The sequence below is a fragment of the Agrilus planipennis genome, unplaced genomic scaffold (assembly GCF_000699045.2).
Source record: "Agrilus planipennis isolate EAB-ADULT unplaced genomic scaffold, Apla_2.0 scaffold56, whole genome shotgun sequence".
Lineage (NCBI taxonomy): Eukaryota > Metazoa > Arthropoda > Insecta > Coleoptera > Buprestidae > Agrilus > Agrilus planipennis.
In genome coordinates, this window is record NW_020438870.1 from 951,903 (window position 1) to 972,818 (window position 20,916).

Here is a 20,916-nt window from a genome sequence, read left to right on the forward strand (position 1 = left end):
GGCGAAGAGTTTTTTTATCGGTAAATAGCTCATTAATCACCGGCACGATACCGTTGAATAGCTTCTTAGTCACCGGTATGGTACCGGTGAATAGCTTCTTATTCACCGGTACGGCACCGATGAATATACACACATAGATAGAGTAAAGCGGGCTAATAAGCCGCAACGGGTATTAAAAACGGGTAAAATATTTTTTTCGACATTTTATTACGATGAACCTGCACCTAAGTTTGGTATTATTGTGTCAATAGCATTCTTAGTTAGGGTAGGAGGTGCATATTGCATTTCAATTTATTATATTCGATTTACAAGTTTATGGTCTGCATAAATATACGATATGTACAAGACAAGACAAGTAATTCGTTACAAAAAAGTAGTTTAAAGTAGTTGTACAACATTTATCTATATGTATATATATATATGTGGGATTGTAAATGTAACTAACTATATACGATGTTACTGTTGTATTTCTAATATGGCATGATCGAGGTATGCGGTTGTTTCTGTTTCGAGTGATACCGTTTTGTTTTAACTGTTCTAATAATGTCTAACCGAGAGCACCGGAAGATCGTGGTTACAACGTCAGTATTTGTCTGTTATTTTTGATTCAAATGATCCTCTCTGCATAAATGCATTACGGCAGAATGATAAAACGGCTCGGTACAATGAAATGACGGCACGACTGTAACCATGGGAAATGTGCAGTTGTAAAGAGCTACAAGTAACTAACTAACTATATGTACCAACCAACGGTGTAGTAGTGAGCTAGTGTAGTGTACCTTTCCATATAACTACAAGTTGCCGTGAGGCTTCCCTTTTTTTTTTCTCTTTTCGTTTTATTCTTTTGCTTCCCAGTCTCGTCTTGGTACCTTTCGTTATGGCTATGGTGCATACCTATGGTGTATGTACGTACATCCATGCACGTTACGCCTCATCGTCCCAGAGATTAATGAATATCACTTATGGCCAGTTGCTTCTAACAAGCGGTCATTCATTAGAGCGGAGAATAACTCTATTTTCTGTGAATAATCATCCGTAGATTTCCTGAATTGAACTGTGTCACTCGACCGACATATTTACAGTTAGATGAGTATTATACACAAATGACGATTGAGAACCGAACTTGGGGATATTCTATTACATACAGTCATCAAAGGACCGCATCTTATAAAAAGTATAACGTGATGGTAGAGAGAAATTCGTACAAATACTAGCAAACATTGGAGGATGGAAACCATGTGCAATAGGGAATCGCATGATAAGTAAAACAGCGTGGTTAAGGGGCAAAACTAGACGAAGTTAAAATCCGAAGCCGGCCCTGGGCGAGAATTGACAACGTAATATATAAAAATTACGATAATAACTAAACGACTATATCAATGAAAAATGTAACCAGTGACGGTTGTGGAACCACTGATACAGTAAATATCAAAGCTTACTAGTACGTTCCCTAAACAAAAATTTTCAGTCTCTCTCCAGTCTCTCAGAGTCTTTCAGCGTCTCTGAGACTGTCTCTCAGAGTCTCTCAGTTATTGCCTAGGTGTTTTTATGGATCTCTCACAGTCTCTGTATGAGAGACTCGAACGATAAAATTGTTAATTCAGAGATTCGATTCTCTCAGAGAGACTGAATGAATAAAACTGAAAAATTGAGAGTCTCTCGTAGAAAGACTGGGATCTCTGAAATATGTTAAACTTAGGAAATTTTAACCATGTCTATCGAGACACCACTTATTGAAAGTTTCGAATCTCTCGTTCAATGATTCGAGGCTCTCGTTCAGAGACTGGATACGAAATGAGGATCTCTCTATGAGCGATTCGAGTCTCTCGTTCAGAGACGCAAAATAGTTTTTTTGATAGTCTCTTGACAGTCTCTCTCAGCAACACCAGAGAGACTCGATGAGAGACGGAGGCTCGAGTCTCGCTTTCAGAGACTCTGAGAGACTGAACATTTTTATCTCGGGTTGCTACACTTAATAATCTTGGAACCCTAATAACGGAAATATCATATAAAAAACAAACAGCGTTGCAATATACATTAAAATACTTCCCTGTTGACTATGGGACCCTAAAAACGGAATTACTACATAAAAAACATCATCATCATCATAAAATTGTCAGTCCTAAGACTGGTTGGAATTATTATGTGTAGCAGCGTACTAGTAAGCTTTGATATTTGCTTTATCAGTCGTTCCACAACCGTCACTGGTTACATTTTTCATTAAGGTAGTTGCCTAGTTATTATCGTAAATTCTCAATTCACGCCCAGCGCCAGCTAAAAAAACAATAGCATTGTAAAAATAAAAAAAAAATTGGTTAACCGAAAAAATAATTAATTGATAATAACGATTAATTAATTGAAATTCTGTATTAATTATTTGCGATTAATCGATTATTCTAACAGTAAATAAATGATTAGTCGAATAATTTCCCAGCTCTTGTATTAACTTCTAGTCAGGCATTTAAACCAATAAAAAGTATCGATTGTAAATTGTCTATCGTTGTTGAATAATTTCGCACGGACTCCTTTTTAACAATTCGTCTCATGTACGAATCGTAGAAATCGAAAGCAAAAATTAAAAGAAAAAATGAAGGTTAACGTCCAAGCCCCGTACGCCTACCCCCCGTCGATGCCACGTACACATACACAAGTGCCGACACACACACGTATGTATACAAGTATGTACATGGAGAATATCAAACGTGGGAATAACTTTTATAGCTCGCGAGGTTGCATTACTTATCGTCACTCACGAAGACATCTAACTAGACATACAAATACAATATGATATAAGTACATTGTTACAGTAGATTTCATTCCCTCTTAAATTAATATTTCAAATAAAAATAATAAAATTTATTTAGTTATTTCAATGATTAATTTCAGGGGTAGTCAAAACACTGAGTTGCTAGTAGTGAAATTCACAATTTTTCTACTAGATCTTTTGGTCATTGCTTCCCCCAAACGGAATTTGTATTTCCTTTTGTACAGGTATATACCTATAGGTATAAGTACCTTGGGCAAAAATTCTCCCTCCAGTCTCTCAGAGTCTTTCAGCGTCTCTGAGAACGTCTCTCACAGTCTTTCACATCTTTATGGATGTCTCACAGTCTCTGTATGAGAGACTCGAACGATAAAATTGTTAATTCAAGGCTGAGATCTCTAAAATATGTCGAACTTAGAAAATTTTAACCATGTCTATCGAGACACCACTTATTGAGAGATTCGAGTCTCTCGTTCAGAGATTCGAGTCTCTCGTAGAAAGACTGGGATCTGTGTTTTAACCATGTCTATCGAGACACCACTTATTGAGAGATTCGAGTCTCTCGTTCAGAGATTCGACTCTCGTTTAGAGACTGGATACGAAATGAGGATCCCACTACGAGCGACTAGAGTCTCTCGTTCAGAGACGGTAAACAGTTTTTTGACAGTCTCTCTTGGCGACACCAGAGCGACTCGATGAGAGACGGAGACTCGAGTCTCGTTTTCAGAGACTCAGAGACTGAACATTTTTATCTCGAGTACATATTTTGAAATAAAGGTCTCAGCACTCATTATTTAATAAAAAAGAGTGCGGGATGATCGGTCGAACGGATCACGCGTGCGTGATTAAAAACCTGCACCATGAAGGATTGTACAGCCATTTAATGTAGGAAAGCAGCAAGAAAGTAAAATCTGGCCTACTGCAATGTATATAATAGCCCAACTTGAACTTCTTTTTTTTTACATTCCTGTAAACTAAAGAAATCACATGATCACGACAAGGCTTACTTCGTTCGTGTTGTCTTTTCCTACCAGAACCTTACGATCGACCGCAGTGAAAATTCATACTGATAATAGCTTCGCTTTTGTCCAATCCTATTTGCATACCTGAAGATGAATTTAAGGTTAGAAATTTTTGGTTCCGCTTTTGTCAAGGTTCGCTTCTGTCTCAACCCCTAAAGAACCTTCTTTTGGGAATACTAGTTTTTATATAATAACTAGCTTTTCCCCGCGGATTCGCTCGCAGAAATTAGTATTGTTTCTCCATAAAACCTTATAACTCCCAATTCACCCTTACAACGTTTTAATTTTATGTAATGTCGTCATCTTAGATTTCAAATACAAACGTAGCAACAACATTTCATCCTTAAGGGTTGATTTGTAGAAATTGCCAAAACACGTATTTGCTTAATTTCAACAATGAGCAACTTTCGAGTAAATCCAAGTACAAATAAAATATACCCCGTGGAAATGTTGCAACCTCTTTTCATGTGATTAATAATATCAAACAACAGATATACCAAGTTTCAAGTAAATTCAACTACAAATAAAGTATGTCCCAAATAAAAATTGCAACACCTTTCCCCTTTTTAAAATGTCGAGATAGATGTTTCAGATATTAAATGAGAGACCATTAAAACGAAGTTTGAAGTAAATCTGACGACAAATAGTATATGTTCCATTTAAACATTGCAACTCTTCTTCACCACTCATCCCCTCCAAGAGAGAATGAATTTTTTAACCAGTTTCAAGTAAATCGGACCAAAAACAAACATGCAATCTTTGCAAACCCCTTTCAGCTTCCTCAAGAGGTAGAATTTTGTAAAATGTTGAAATAGGTATGCATGTCACTAATTTTATATGAAAAAGCAATACAGCCAAGTTTCAGGTAAATCTGACTATAAATAAAACACCATATTAAACCATAGACAACATTACGTTTAGCTGTCAGTTGCGTTTTGTTATACTATTTTTAACAAATGAACGGCTAGACTGATGATTTTATTTATAAATTTTTCGTTTAGCTGTCATTTACGTTTTGTCATTCCATGTCAGTTGCTCCCGGTTGTAAACTACCTCCCCTCCAATTTTCAGCCAAATCGGTTCAGCCGTTCTTGAGTTATAAATGGTGTAACTAAGACGACTTTCTTTTATATACGAGGGTGGATTGATAAGTTTCCGGCCTGACCAAGAAAAACAAGGTTTTTAAAAATTTTTTTTTTTCATTTCTCAACATAATCTCCTCCAAGGCTGATACATTTCTCATAGCGGTGTTCCAGTCTATTAATGCCATCTCTATAGACTGATTCGTCAAGCTCCTCAAAATAACCATTTACAGCTTCGATTACTTCTTCATTGTCCGCAAATCTCTTACCGCCAAGCCATTTTTTGAGATTAGGGAACAGAAAATAGTCACTCGGGGCTAGGTCTGGAGAGTAAGGAGGGTGCGGCATCAATTCAAACTTTAGATCGTTGATTTTAGCCGTCGCAACGATTGACGTGTGCGCTGGTGCGTTATCGTGATGAAACAAGATTTTTTTCTTCGCCAGATGAGGTCGTTTAATTTTCACCTCGTGGCTCAAACGTTGCAATAAGTCTGCGTAGTATTGACCAGTGATAGTATTACCCTTTGCAAGGTAATCAATGTATATAATACCTCTTGCATCCCAAAAAACAGTAGCCATAACCTTGTTCGCCGAAAAAATTGTTTTTGCCTTCTTTGGAGTTGGTTCCCCTGGTCCAATCCACTGTTTAGACTGTTCTTTGGTTTCAGGAGTGTAGTGGTGGACCCACGTTTCGTCAACGGTTACGAATCGACGCAAAAATTCGCTTGGATTACGCTTATACAATGACAAATTTGCGGTAGAAATGTTTTTTCGAATCAATTTTTGGTCGACTGTTAGCAAACGCGGCACCCATCTTGCACAGAGCTTTTCCATATGCAAATGTTGGTGCAAAATATGTTGCACACGTTCATATGACATCTTACAGGTCTCAGCTATCTCACGCACTTTCAATCTGCGGTCTCCCAGCACTATTTGATGAATTTTTTCGATCATATCTGGAGTTGTGACCTCAACGGGGCGTCCTGAGCGAGGCCCATCAGAGGTGCTCACACGACCCTTTTTAAACTCGGAAACCCACTGCTTAACGGTTGAATATGACGGGGAGGATGTCCCCAGTGTTGAGTCCATCTCTTTTTTAATTTCCTTCGGCGTTAACCCCTTCAAATAAAAGTATTTGATGACAGCACGATTTTCCTGCTTTTCCATTTTTACGAAAACCACAGAGGCGTCTTGTTCAGCGTGCTGTCAAACCTACACTAGCAAGGAGATCGGGCTGAAACTATAGCTACAAGCTATCCAAGGATGGTACTATAGAATGTCACCTCAAGGTAGGCCTAGTGGCGTCATCTCTTGGTTAGGCCGGAAACTTATCAATCCACGCTCGTATATAGAAGATTTGCAAAATAGTTACATTTTACCCTTTTACGAATTGAATTTTTTAAAATTCTGCATTCTTCTATCACAATTAGAAACCGGCTTATCAAATATCGCATTTCTGGATTAAAATAGTCGATGAAAATAAAACGTACCTTCCGGGAAATTGCCATCTTCCGATACTAATAATCCTTTCTTTAACTAATGGACGGTAATGTTATACCTAATGCGAAGTGCAAAACCAAGACTATAAAATGATTTTAACTGCGATCTTGTTTTTGTTCTGCGTTAATTACAGTCAACTTCGTTTACCGCAAACGATCGCGTTGGTTAGAGCGTTTTGAATGGGTAAATCATGTGTGTATGCCCATTATATTTTACCTACCTTTCAACATGTATGGCACAATAACCATTGCAGCAATATTTCATTCCTCTCCTTTTATAAAAAAATTCAAAGCGGACATTTTTCGATATTCATGTACTAATGTTCAGATTTACAATTAGTTTTTATGTGTTTGTTAGTTAATTAAGAAAAACACTTGAAATTAAGGCGAAAAATAGTCAAAACTACCAAAAAATTACTAACCTTGAATATATACCAGAACCTAAAAAAACTCCTTCAATATCCACCCAAACCTACAAATAGCTTCTTCAAAAAACACCCAAACCTACCTTCTTTTCGTTAAATTGTAAACCTATTGCGCAATATTCACTTAGGTACATTGAGTAAATATCAATTAATTTTATTAGCATTTTTACGTATAATTTCGAAATAACAATTTCAATTTATTAAAAATTTTCTGCAACATTATACAAGAGAATAAATAAAATATATTTTATTTGGCAATATTGTAACTAAATTGTATAATATGTAAAACTCTGATAAGAGAGTAGCGCTAATAAGTGACCAAACATTTTTAGTCAATATATTGCATCCGTATCAATATTTTATAAAAGCTCCTTGAGTATGTTTCAATCATCTCACAAATATGCACATAAGAATGAAAAAAATAAAGCGACTTACATTAACAGGTCTCAAAATGTGCCGAGAATTTCTGCAGACTCCTGCTGGATAATTTAAGGATGTAATTCACGATTTACAGCAGCAGTTATTTATGTAAAAAGTCATCCTAATTAAATCACAAACGATTAACATTTTTTTTTAAAGTCATATTAGTACAATAATTTATAGAAATAGCTAACACGACACTAAACGATACCGACAATATATCACGACTCGTCACTTTCTCGATCTAAATATGTATCGCATTGGCGATTATCATCTCTTATTTATGACGATAATCACCGAGGCCTGCTCGGTTTACAACTTTTTGCTAGAGATTCGGTTGTTTTCGTTAACAGATTAAATGAAATCTATTAACCAAACTGTGTGCATACGGCATTTATTTTAAAAGCGGTTGATGTTTTTTAAAATGTATTATGTTCCAATTTGCATGACAGTTATAAACCATAAATATATTATATAAATGAATATAACAGAATAGACATTTCTGTTTAATTGTAAGTTAATTTGAGGAAATTTAAAGCGGGAAATTATAGAAATATAATTAACAAAAAAAAATTAATTCAAATATTGACTGAAGGGTGGTGGATAATGATTGATTACGGTCTTTTTAAATTAAATAAGGTCTGATAAGCAAAATCGCCCTTCATTTAATACTTAACCCTTACCTCTACAAAAAAAATTAGATATAAATTTAACACAACCCTAAATCATCTTTTGAATCAATATTTTTGTAAAAGCACGGGCTAAACAGGTTGCGCTTTAGGGGGGAGGAGAACGTATAAAAATATTCACTAAAACCTAACCTAACTTTCTAAAAGGGACACGCTTAACACATACAACTGAGGTGAGACTAAATCATCCAAAAAACGTGTAAAAGAAGCACAGCTAATGTTAAAAAATAGATATATATAATTAAAGGAATATGAGTATAATTTTATTCCTTTTTTGTTTCAGGACACGCCATGACGGCGTGGAATTCGGGGCTGATATGGTCGGCCCTATTGGCCTTTCAATTTATGATACCGCTGCCAATTTCGGAAGCTGGTAAGTTTAATATATAAATTATAAGTGTTTTAACTTGTAAATATGTATACGCAGTCGCGAAAGAAAAAGATTGTTCTTCAATAGATTACAGGTTGAAACACGAGAATAAGAACAGCAATAAAGTAAAGAACCTAACCTAACCTAACCTAAAAAAATAACCAATCAAATCAATTTTCTTTTTCTAAAAAGTTCAAAACCCGATTTCAAAGGTCAAAATCTAATAGAAGCATCAACATTTCACGCTATAACATACATAGAAAACTGTTCAAGAGGTCAAAATCTATCTCTGAGCAAATTTTCATCGATTTGTCAAAGGAGACGTACCTACCATAACTATAATCCTGTTTATAGACTTTTTTAAGAAAATCTATTGAACAATGAAAAACTCTAGCTAATGAATCAAATTTAGATTTGATTTAATAATAAAAAACTACAGGTTTTCATGCAGCCATTATAAAATCCCTTATAGAAGAAAAGTATCAATTGTTTCATGGTAAAATTGTTCAAAACTAGATAACTATTGATCTGGTCCTTTTTTATTATTTAATGAGGATTATTACTTAATTGCTGAATTTTATGCAGAAGGCGTATGATCGTTTACGTCGATTTTAATGAGTTGTTAAAAATTACGCGAGAATCGGCTTAAGTGGCATACCAGGGCATCTTTTAAAAGACGAACCCGTCAGTACATCATGCGTTGCATATTTATTAGACAACCTAAGAAGGTCAATGATATCATTTAAGTGAACATTTAGCAATCTACGTGGTTTCAATTGATCTCCCATCGATATTCTGGATAGCAAATAGGCAACTTAGAATTTATACTAATTATTAGTTAATTCTGGATGAATGCTTGTATACGTTAGAATTAATTGGAATAAAGAAAGCAATTTAGTAATCCTTGTTGCACTAAAGAAGGCAATTCATCACATACAATTGGTATATACATACTTACTTGTTTTATATATATATTTTTGGTCATATGTGTATGCCCATTATATTTTACCTACCTTTCAACATGTATGGCACAATAACCATTGCAGCAATATTTCATTCCTCTCCTTTTATAAAAAAATTCAAAGCGGACATTTTTCGATATTCATGTACTAATGTTCAGATTTACAATTAGTTTTTATGTGTTTGTTAGTTAATTAAGAAAAACACTTGAAATTAAGGCGAAAAATAGTCAAAACTACCAAAAAATTACTAACCTTGAATATATACCAGAACCTAAAAAAACTCCTTCAATATCCACCCAAACCTACAAATAGCTTCTTCAAAAAACACCCAAACCTACCTTCTTTTCGTTAAATNATTTCTAATTCAAATTTATCACAATCGCCATAATCCTATAATTACTCGACAGTAATGTTTTGTCAGAATTCATGAGGATGTAGCAATAAACTTACACAAAACGTTATAGAAGTATCTAAATATAAAAATATTCTGAATGGATGAAATGTATTCAATTTGGAATCAAAAATGAAGGCACATTTAAAATTTTGTACAAAGAAGCATTCAAGGCAATGCCAAAATTTAATGTAAATGTGACTACTTCGTATATGTTTCTTATAATAGAGCAAAATCGTTTAAGAATAGTCAAAAATTCATTTGAAATAGCTTAATTACCATAATAGACCAAACGTTGACAACAGTTACTTCGAAATTTCCGTCTTATTTTTATTCAAAAAACGTATCCGGTGTACATAGGTACGACATGTGAATATTTGAAAATAATGAACCGATTTGATGATCTTGTCTAATAGGACCATTCCACCGAATCGCGGAATTTTAATGGCATCAGCTGTACCGTCTAAATTCAAGCCAACAAAAAAAAAAAAAAATAAAATCCCCATGCGACCGAAACAGTTGCAATAAGTAGTGAATAAGTAAATAAAACCAGTTACGTAACCTGCGAAATTTCATATGCAACACATGTCCTGGTACTTTGTCCCATCGCAAGCGGTCAGTTACCCAAAAACCATGTTAAAACGAAAATAAACATGGTGTTCTCGAAACGAGTACAAGCCATAAAAATCGCCTCTGCCACCACTTAGGATGATTTACGTTCATTATGACGGCTTTTACAAGCCTTGACAACGGCATTGTAAAAAATTAAGTCAATTTACATTTCTTTAACACCACGGCAGATGGTACCTTTGCCTACTACGATTCGCACATACCTTATTCACTTTAAATAAATGGGAAGAAAAATCAGGAATATTTTTACTCAAACTTCAAACTATGGGAGCTGGAATTGAATGAAATAATAAGAATTTACCTTTGTGGTCTTTGCCCCAGCATGTCAAGGTTGTCCTACCATAAAAATTAAAAAGAAGTGCAGAAAGGTATTCTAATCTGGCATCAAAATTGCCCCAGTACGTCAACATTTTGAAATATCATACTTATTTTTCTATTGTTTCTTTTAAACCCTTACATTAGTAATGACATTTTTGGTCTAGTTTCCTAATCCATGTTGACTAGCGATATTATCTATTCGTCCACCAAAATCAAACGAAATAATGATGAATAAAGAATATCACTACTAGGTACCTACACGTTAATCGCATCGTTAAATTCTAAGAATTGTACTCTTGAGTTCACTGGATCTAGAGGCCTTCTAAACAATACAGTTTATTTTTTCTTTATGTTACCTAATTTGTCCTCTTCAAATCATAGGATCGTCAATCCTGACTCCTGAGACTAGTCACTCACTCAGCTTCACTCTTTCCTATCCTGAGCTAATCTCCATATTTCCCTAAAACGAGAACACCCCCCATTCTTAACTGTTTATGAACAGTTATCTAATATGTATCTATCTCTACTTTTCTTAACTAATGTTTCTACTTCTAATGTGTCTTTACCCTTTTTATACTTGAGAAGATCTAAGTGGTAGATTATTTTTCTTTGATTTCGAGGACGATTATGTTGCGGTCTCGTCCCTGAAATTTCGGAAGTTCGCCATCGTCGTTTTCAATTGGGATGTGATACGTTCTTCCCTTAGTGCGTAATACATGTATCTACTACTACTTAATTGGAATATATTACGTGCGAAAACTCTATATCGAAATTCCACATATCAAATTCATATTTTTATTAATTTCCACCGGAAAACTATTGTAACAGTTAGAGCAATTGATGTAAATAGAATGTTTGTCGCCCCCTATTCGCCCCAAGAACTATTAAAAGTAGACAACAAAATCAAAAATTGCTGTTGCTATAGAACCATTAACGGCTCTTGATAAAGAGCACAAAAAACGTCTGTGATGTCATATAATAACGTTTACCACTTGTTGAGATGTTTGTCTCATTGCAGAATGATATGTTTTGTTCAGTCAGGGCGGCTCAAACTCCCTTTATGAATAAACGGTAAAAGCTCTCAAAAGGTAACTGTAACCTGTACTGTTAGAGGATCTTTAAATAAAAGTGTAAAACTACCATTCTGTATTTCTACCGTTTTATTCAATATGTTTTACAATTACCTTACCGCTGGTACCATTACTTTATCAGGATCATTGTGGTCATTACTGTTGATACTTCTTTAAAAACTTTTGGGTGTTTCATTCCCACCAGTCGGTAATGCTGGTGGGCGGGCAGTCCCTCCGGACTACGCCGGAAAGTAGGCTGGAAGGCCCTCTTCAGCCTGCTTTCAGGAATCGTGGGAATGGGTGGGTGGTGGTTCGGGTGAGAAAGATGAAACGGACGAAATGAAGACAGAAGAGAATGAAAGATTATCTGTAGAATATTACTGCCTCAGCATTTGCCTAAGTGATCCAAGGAAACCACATAAAAACTTGGGACCAAGGCAGACGGACCCGGAATCGAACCAGCGTCCTCCCGAATGCTAAGCAATGGTCTAAACCTCTAGGCCATGCCGCTCGGTTCTGTTGATAAGATTTACTGCCAGGATCATAGAATTTTATGTAGTTTTTCGAAAGTCGTCCAACAGTTGATAATCTCATTTTCCTTTAATTATCCACTATCAATAATACGAGTGATAATCCCTTGCATATAGCAATTTATCAGTTTTAACGACACGTACTTAATGAGTATTAGTCAGGTATCGTCATATCGCAAGAATTTGTGTCAGTATACTAGTCAATAAATGAAAAACGGCCGGTACGGCGCGGCGCGCGCCCTCTATCGCATTCTTTTGTCGTTCATAAAAAAGATGACCGCCAACTTCGACCGGCAAAGCGGTCTCACTGGCATATACTTGACCTCCCATGAAGAGTCACTCTGGTCGGGTCTCTCACGCCTCCTCACGCTGGACCACTACATAGTCCGTACACATGCAATTCCGTCTTTGTAGGGCGGACAACCGAACACACTGAACATATACAGGGTGTGTAATTTTCGGTTACAGTGCATACACATACTGTACTATTACACTATTATACTCTATACACATTATTATTGCATACCTAAGATACACCAATCACCAATAATGTAATATTATTGCAACATAGCCACCTTGATTGTGTTAGGCTCATAAAACAAACCTTGCATTTGATTGATTAGAAACAGATTTGTGGCAGTTTTTCTAATATAAATATGAACACGAACATACAAAAGAAATGAAACTTAATTTCTACAAACAGCGTGACGAACGCCATCTGTAGAACATGATTATATTTTGTGGGATTGGCGGATTGCAATTTCGACCATTTTGGGTCTCCTCAGCACATACACGATTCCGACAGAACATAGACCAACTGTAATACCTTCACTTGGTTTGTGTATGTGCATACTGACCATTATTTGAACTTTTTTGTTGTGGAAATTAAACTGGTGGTTAACTAAATCTTCTACATCACTTAGTAATAGAACAATCAACAATTTTGTCATTTTTTGAAGAAAAATGTTCATCTCATTCATTCTCTATTTCTTTAATGGTTGTCAACTTCTTTTCCCTTAAGTAAGTTCCTGTTCTATTTGCAAATTTATCTTTTCTTAGGATCCAATTATATTTCAGATTCCACCTTAAGGATTATTCTTCAGTAAACTGCAGAATACTATATAAGTACTTAATAATTTTTGTGTTTCTTTACTCACTTGGCATGTCACCTCCCGATATCAAGATAGAAAATTAAATTTTCGGTAAAATAAAAGCAACTCTAATTAAATAAAGTTATTGACCCCTCAAACCTCAGCTACTAAAACCGAACGTCGAAAAGTAAGTTAGACTACACTGAAATATTTTAAATATGCAATTTCATTTTAATGAACGTTTTTTAATTAACATGACTTCTTGACAAAGGTTATATGAAGTATGTGCCGCACTTTTAAATGGAGAATCGCCCTGTATGGTATGAATACATACACACCCACCTGTCATTTTCTTCAGTAACAAGTATTGCGCCGAGTTCAAAGCCCATTGTTGCCTGTTGGCCAATCGCGGTTTGTGGGTCTCGGTCTGACCCTTGCCATAACCCTTGGTGACATAACTAACCTAAAATCTCTAATAAGACTCTTGAGAATCGAACCAATCGATCGCCTTTGGCAATCAGTTTTTCTTATAGGCGTAAATTACGATACTTCGTCCTGTCTAACGTTTTCTTTTTTGCGGCTACAACTCACAAAGAGTTAGGTTTAAGTTATAACTGAACTCTGCCACCTCGAATTATGTCCATTTACCTATTATCTTGTATCCCACATCAATTTACGATTACCATTGGTACTTAATATTCATTTTTGTCTTAAATTATTTACTTGCGTGACAGTTATAATTTTCAATTAATAAAATTTATGTATAGGTATCTGAACTATTTAAGGGTGTTAGGGAGGTACAATCGGAGACAAGAGTACATAAAATTAGAAATTCGTGATTAATTAGGTTTTGCAACATATCATAAGGTAAATAAATATTATCTATACTAAAAAAAAGTATACTGTTTGAGAGAAAATTTGGAATTTGACCAAAAACTTTGAATAAAATAAGAAATAACGAATAATATGGAAAATTTTTAACTGACTTTTGGCAGTGAATATGCCTTGATTTCAACTTCGAAACAAAAAAATATTTAGTTTCAATCTCTATTAATAATGAGCGTAAAACTTTTTAATATGTTTAAATAATAATTAAAACTTTAAAATTGCATTTATTTCAGACAATTATAAATATTATCATTATATTATCAAGTAAAAACGAGATTTTCAGCTAATTTTTCATTTTTTCCTCGATAACCATTTAGTGAATTTGAATAACCTTACGCTAAAGTGATTCTCCAGAGTTCAAGTTACTTATTATAAAAGTTTGAAATTTCTGGTAGCTTTTTTTCTGTTAATAAAAATAAATTTAATCTGTTCGGTTAACGAATCTCCATAAAATGACGTGTAAAATTACAATTTTTTAAAATTTCAATAACTTTTTAACGGTTTAGTGAATCGATTTGTAATTTTTACAGGAGTTTTAGAATTGAATGAGGAACTTTCTTCAAAATTTTTATTTGTCTCGTAGCATTTTGACATACCTCCCAAACATCCTTAACATCAAGCAAGAAATACGTTGTCTATCATTATTACTTATTCAACCTTTCTAAGCAAAATGTCATTTTATACATAAATATGACGATTATTGCGCAGTTTAATACTATCAAGATTTCGCATTGTTTAGAGGTAATTATCATCTAAAGCATCCAGGGTTAAAAGAATCATCATTAATAAAGATTTGAGGTCGCAAAGCAACATTGCATGCAAGTGTCATCCGACTAGCAACGTGCTGTTCGATTCCGTTGTCAGATCTTCTCTCGTTGATTAATTAAGAGATAAAAATGCAAAACCTGTTTCGAACAATGTACAGAAAAAAAATCGTAGTGTATTTACAAAGTGTTCACCTGCCGGCGAGTAACGAACGAATCCATATAGGCACATCATGGTAAGCCGAGTTACCGTTAATGTAACTTAACCTTAAATAGAAGAATATATTGGCGAGGCGGTAGCAGCAGCAGCTTCTGGGAAAACGCTACCATACCCATCCCTTCTTTTTCTTTCTTTCGTTCCTTTTCTATTTGCTCAATCCTTGACTTTGAAAATACAGTTAAGTTCGCGCACATGTGAATTTCAATGAAACGGCCCGCTGCGGTGTTACATAAGCAAATACACAGCCGTGCCTTTTCCTAATTAGAAAGGTTTTTTACTCTGTTAGTGTGTCTACGCCCTCTTTAATTTCGGTATTGTACCTGCTCTTTACACAAAGCTCGGAACGAGTCATTAAAATGGCACTTTAACGCAACAGGTACTGTTAAAGGACGCAAAGTGGCTTCTTATATTTAGATACGTCAATTAATTTTTAATTGCAAATTCTCATACAATTATATCAATTGTAGGCTTAAAAGTCAACTAACTGACCTAAAATAAGCAACATTTTTCCCGCGGCTTTATTAACTGATATGGATCAGTGCTTTGTGTTGTATTATCCTACAGGAAAACCACTCAATTTAGTTTTTTAAGTTTTTGAAGAGCCTTGCGATTTGTTCAAGAGATTTTAAGATTTCAGTTAGTTTAGGACAGTTTTCAGAGAGGTAGGTGATATTTTCAAATAGATCATTATCATAAGGTTATCAGTCCTAAGACTGGTTGGACACGCACCTCCACTTTTTCCTATCCCGAGCTAATCTTCGCATTTCCTTAAAACTAGAACATCGCACATCTTTAACTATTTACAAACAGTAATCTAATCTATCGTAGGTCTACCTCTACTCCACTTAAATCTGTTTCTTCTTCTGCCAATAACCTATCTCGCCTATTTCTTATTGACTTTCTCTGTAAATAACTAAAAACAAAGATCACCAATGTATTGAATTCCTTATAATTGAATCGAGTTCGGCTGCTCATTTACGAGCTTGAACTATTTGAACTGAACTTTCATGTTGGGTTGTTATCTGAATCGACTGGAACTGACTGGGTGCCCAACCCAATCGAGTGGGTGCCCGGGCACCCGTGGACCCCCCTTTGTTGCGCCCCTAGTGGGTTGTTCTAGTTTTAGCGAAATGCGAAGCTCAGGATAGGAAAGATTAAAGGTGCGTGCGTGCGTGCGTGTCCAACCAGTCTTAGAACTGACTACCTTGTGACGGTAATGAATCTTTTCGAAAATTCATGGCAAAGGTCTCGTCCTCAATGACAGTTTTAAACCTTTGCAGTTTTATTGACTACTTTAGTCGAGTTTATAATGTCGTAATGCCATTTATAGAATAAAGGTGAATTCACGACTAGCCGGTAATATCTTGATTACACAAAAGTTGAACGTAATGCAGTTGGTAAACGTCGCAGAAGAATGGTACAGTGGTCACCGTGAATGCAAATTTTCATTGAAGTATGTCGAATTGCATTATGGGCCGTGTAATACATAATACAAAAGTTCACCGGAATAAAAAGAAGAAAAAGTAAAACACCAGTGAGCAATAAGAACGTAACAAGGCTATTTTTAAATGTGTTTATTGCAGTGTTCAAACAGTGATGTCTGTGAATATTTATTCTTTTTAATGTTCAACCTGATTTCACTATCGGCATACTAAACTACAAATAATGCGCTTCAATTGTTTGCAGCTCTAAAATTACGTTTGCCAACTTGAGTTAATGAATAGAGAAATTAATTCAAACTGCAATCTTCTGTAATTGTCATTATTTAAATTCTTTTTTGTGGCACAATTATTATCTGACAAGAATTCGTCTTTCTATGTCGCCTACTTATTAAAAATATAATCATCGTACGTACCCTAGACAAAAATTTTCAGTCTCTCTCTCCAGTGTCTCAAAGTCTTTCAGCGTCTCTGTAAGCGTCTCTCGCAGTCTTTCACAGTCTCTCAGTTATTGCCTAGGTGTTTTTATGGATCTCTCACAGTCTCTGTATGAGAGACTCTAACGATAAATTGTTAATTCAGAGATTCGAGTCTCTCACAGAGAGACTGAATGAATGAAACTGAAAAATAGAGAGACTCGAGTCTCTCGTAGAAAGACCGGGATCTTAGAAATATGTTGAACTAAAAATTTTAACCATGTCCGTCGAGACACCACTTACCTATTGAGAGATTCGAGTCTCTCGTTCAGAGATTCGAGTCTCTTTTTCAGAGACTGGATACGAAATGAGGATCTCTCTAGGAGCGACTCGAGTCTCTCGTTCGGAGACGCTAAACAGTTTTTTTGACAGTCTCTTTCAGCGACACCAGAGAGACTAATGAGAAACGGAGAGACTCGAGTCTCGCTTTCGGAGACTCTGAGAGACTGACATTTTTATCTCGGGTATTTAAGCCGTTAATAGTTGTTTATAAGACGATCATCTCGGCGGTTTCAGTTCCTTTTTTTTTTATTTTGTCATGTACATGTATGTATATGTACGAATATATTATAGAATAGGTATATGTATATGTTCCGTCAGTGATGACCCGCATACCAGCGATCTCAGTCTCAAGACGCTCGAACAATCGGGTCAGCAAGAAACGCTGCGCTGCAACGACCATCAGCATCGTAGTATGCGCGGAATCGAGCAAAGGCGATTTATATGCATTCGCAAATGAGGCAATTACTGAATCGCGATTATTATTATGTAACTGCACGAACAGTTATGTTGGTATAATTCCGTGGGACTGGAGGTTCAGGTTCAAGATCGTTATATCGAGAAAAGAGTGACTCTTTATTATTAGACACTACAATTGGTGAGAACTATCTGTAGTAAATCAGGGGCAACCTCTAAAACTGTGCGAATAAGGTAACGTGGGCGCAATGTGTTTATAAATTCGCCACGGCACACTCTGATGACGCCGCGCATTGAATTCATAGATAGCTGCGACTTCAGTTCGTTATCATAGTAGCGAATTTATTTGTACCAATTTATCCGTAAGTGCAGAGAACAGTTACAACGCCAATTTAAAATGGATTTCCGGATGATATTGGCGATTTCAGGTCCATATAAATGTATTTCTTTAAAATTAGAACATACCACATCCTTAACTATTTCCCGAGATAAAAATGTTCAGTCTCTCAGAGTCTCTGAAAGCGAGACTCGAGTCTCCGTCTCTCATCGAGTCCCTCTGGTGTCGCTAAGAGAGCAAAACTGTTTAGCGTCTCTGAACGAAAGACTCGAGTCGCTCATAGAGAGATCCTCATTTCGTATCCAATCTCGAGAGACTCAAATCTCTGAACGAGAGACTCGAATCTCTCAATAAGTGGTGTCTGGATAGACATGGTTAAAATTTTCTAAGTTCAACGTATTTCAGAGATCCCAGTCATTCTACGAGAGGCTCGAGTCTCTCAATTTTTCAGTTTTATTCATTCAGTCTCTCTGTGAGAGACTCGAATCTCTGAATTAACAATTTTATCGTTCGAGTCTTTCATACAGGGACTGTGAGAGATCCATAAAAACACCTAGGCAATAACTGAGAGACTGTGAAAGACTGTAAGAGACTTAAATTTTTTGTCTAGGGTTATTAATCTTATTCAAATACTACAACTAGAGACGTATTAGCTAGATGCCAAATTGCCAGGTGTGTAGAGTAAGCAGCCGCTTGAAGGGTCGAACCAGATGCTACTATTGCACCCTCAGATGAAGACCGATCCGACTAAGTGTAGCAAAACGTTGGAACCTTATAGTAAAGGGTATATAGAAGAAGTACACGAAAATGGCTTCTCTCTCTACACTTATCAAAGGGACAGGGGTGTAAAAAGAGTCAGGGGAAGTTGGTGATCTTATGAACCTAAGATGGCTTTCCAATCCCTCGAACATCCCTCCAGTGATGGAAACTGATACTACGGGAGGCCCGTAGACCCCAGGTTGAATATCTTTCTGCCTACCCAGTCATCTCAGGATGGACTTGCAGTGACAGTTGCTAAGGAAGAGGAGTAGGAACCTGGACTGGTTATCCGCTGAGGTATCAAGCCTTGTAGGGGTTAAATAGATAGGTCCCGCCCACACCAGAGGGTTCTGGGGCGTCATCCTCGTTTTCTAGGAGAAACTGGTAGAGGAGACTTCGGTTGATTGAGTGTATCTCTATCCCATGCCCATGAAGGCTTTAGTGGTTAAATCGCAAGGTAGAAATTACCACTTGAGGCACAATATACCAGGCGGTAACACCCCCTAGGTAGGGTGGCGGGAGTCGTCTGATATCATTAATAAAAATTGTGGTATCCTAGACAGAAATTTTCAGTCTCTCTCCAGTCTCTCAGAGTCTTTCAGCGTCTCTGAGAGCGTCTCTCACAGTCTTTCACAGTCTCTCAGTTATTGCCTAGGTGTTTTTATGGATCTCTCACAGTTTCTGTATGAGAGACACTCGAACGATAAAATTGTTAATTCAGAGATTCAAGTCTCTCGTTCAGAGATTCGAGTCTCTTGTTCAGAAACGCTAAACAGTTTTTTTGACAGTCTCTCGACAGTCTCTCTTAGCGACACCTGACAGACTCGATGAGAGACGGAGACTCGAGTCTCGCTTTCAGAGACTCTGAGAGACTGAACATTTTTATCTCGGGTAGTACCTAGCCAAAAGATTCGTATCCGTGCCAGAAACTTATTTAAAAGAATATACGGCATTCCCAGACCTTCTTACTACTTCTTCATCTTCTTCCTCTTCTTCTTAGAAGATTGCGTTAAGTGTAACCTATTTACGATGCTGTATACTGTATAAATTAATAATATTAACCGGTATGTAATAGATAATAAAATAATTAGCGTTCAGTAAAAGTAGTCGCGGTGATTAACGTTGACAAATGATTGAATGATGTACAAATGTCAATTAGTACGATTTAGTGGTGTCACTGGATTCGTTAACACACGTCTTGTCGCATACGTACTACATGCGACAAAGATCGTCATAAATCATGCGACCGACATGCGAGACGGTACGTCGTGTATGCCCTCTGTATGTTTGTACTTGCATCGAAGGCGTGATATGAATAATTAATTAATTTTCCTAATAACTACGACCAGTGCGATAGGGAGTTGCATGTGGCATTAATCGTAAGTGCGTTTGCTTCCGGTTGCAGAATGCAACGTTCTGTAGAATTTTCGCAGAATTTGAACGATAACAGGCGAAGAATTGGCGAGGCTTCCTGTGAACGAGCGTTTCCGTTTATTTTTTAAAAAATTAAGGGAAGTAGTGTATTCGTAAAAAAAGTCCCAACTGGAAATGTCGTATGTTACAATACTAGGAAATTTGTCGACCATTACCAATCATGTACACATATACAGTGTGTCTACTTTAATTTTTAATCTTACGAAAAAAATGACTCTTTATAAAAATTCCTACATACATAGTCTAAAACGTACAATGACATGATCAAACTTAATAATTTCTTTGGAAGAAAAACTTGAAATAATTTTAAATGTGGGAGATAATGAAAAAAGTCGCTGGCATTATTGCTCTTTTTGATTTTAAAACTAATATTTGACATTGACAGTGAAAGACTGACAAATATGTATAATTTACACCAGCGCTGTCCAACTTATCATAGCCTGCGGGTCATAGATATTTTCATAACCAAACCTTTCGGGGGCCAAGAAAATTTATAAATGTAGTCAGTTTATGTTAATTAAAAAAATATTTTATTTATACTAAAGATAAAACTCTAAAATATTCGTAATTTATTAATGAGAACATTGTGACCGTAATTGTTTAGCAACAATATCTTTTATGTCTACATCAATATCTGTTC

General features: G+C 36.0%; 1 protein-coding gene and 1 long non-coding RNA gene across 3 annotated transcripts in view; one reads left to right on the forward strand and one right to left on the reverse strand.

Moving 5' to 3' along the window:
• Window positions 1-7,500, reverse strand: part of LOC108732662 — a 233,703-nt gene extending 226,203 nt beyond the window's left edge. The window contains exon 1 of the long non-coding RNA XR_003231562.1: window positions 7,228-7,500. This is a non-coding gene — a long non-coding RNA (uncharacterized LOC108732662). The remainder of the gene's footprint in view (window positions 1-7,227) is intronic.
• The window catches only part of LOC108732663 (mucin-2), an 88,643-nt gene that overhangs the window by 37,274 nt on the left and 30,453 nt on the right, over window positions 1-20,916 (forward strand). For both annotated transcript variants that reach the window (XM_025976808.1, XM_025976811.1), the window contains exon 3: window positions 8,185-8,274. In XM_025976808.1, the coding sequence (XP_025832593.1) occupies window positions 8,193-8,274 (82 nt within the window). In that variant the 5' untranslated portion in view covers window positions 8,185-8,192. The remainder of the gene's footprint in view (window positions 1-8,184; window positions 8,275-20,916) is intronic.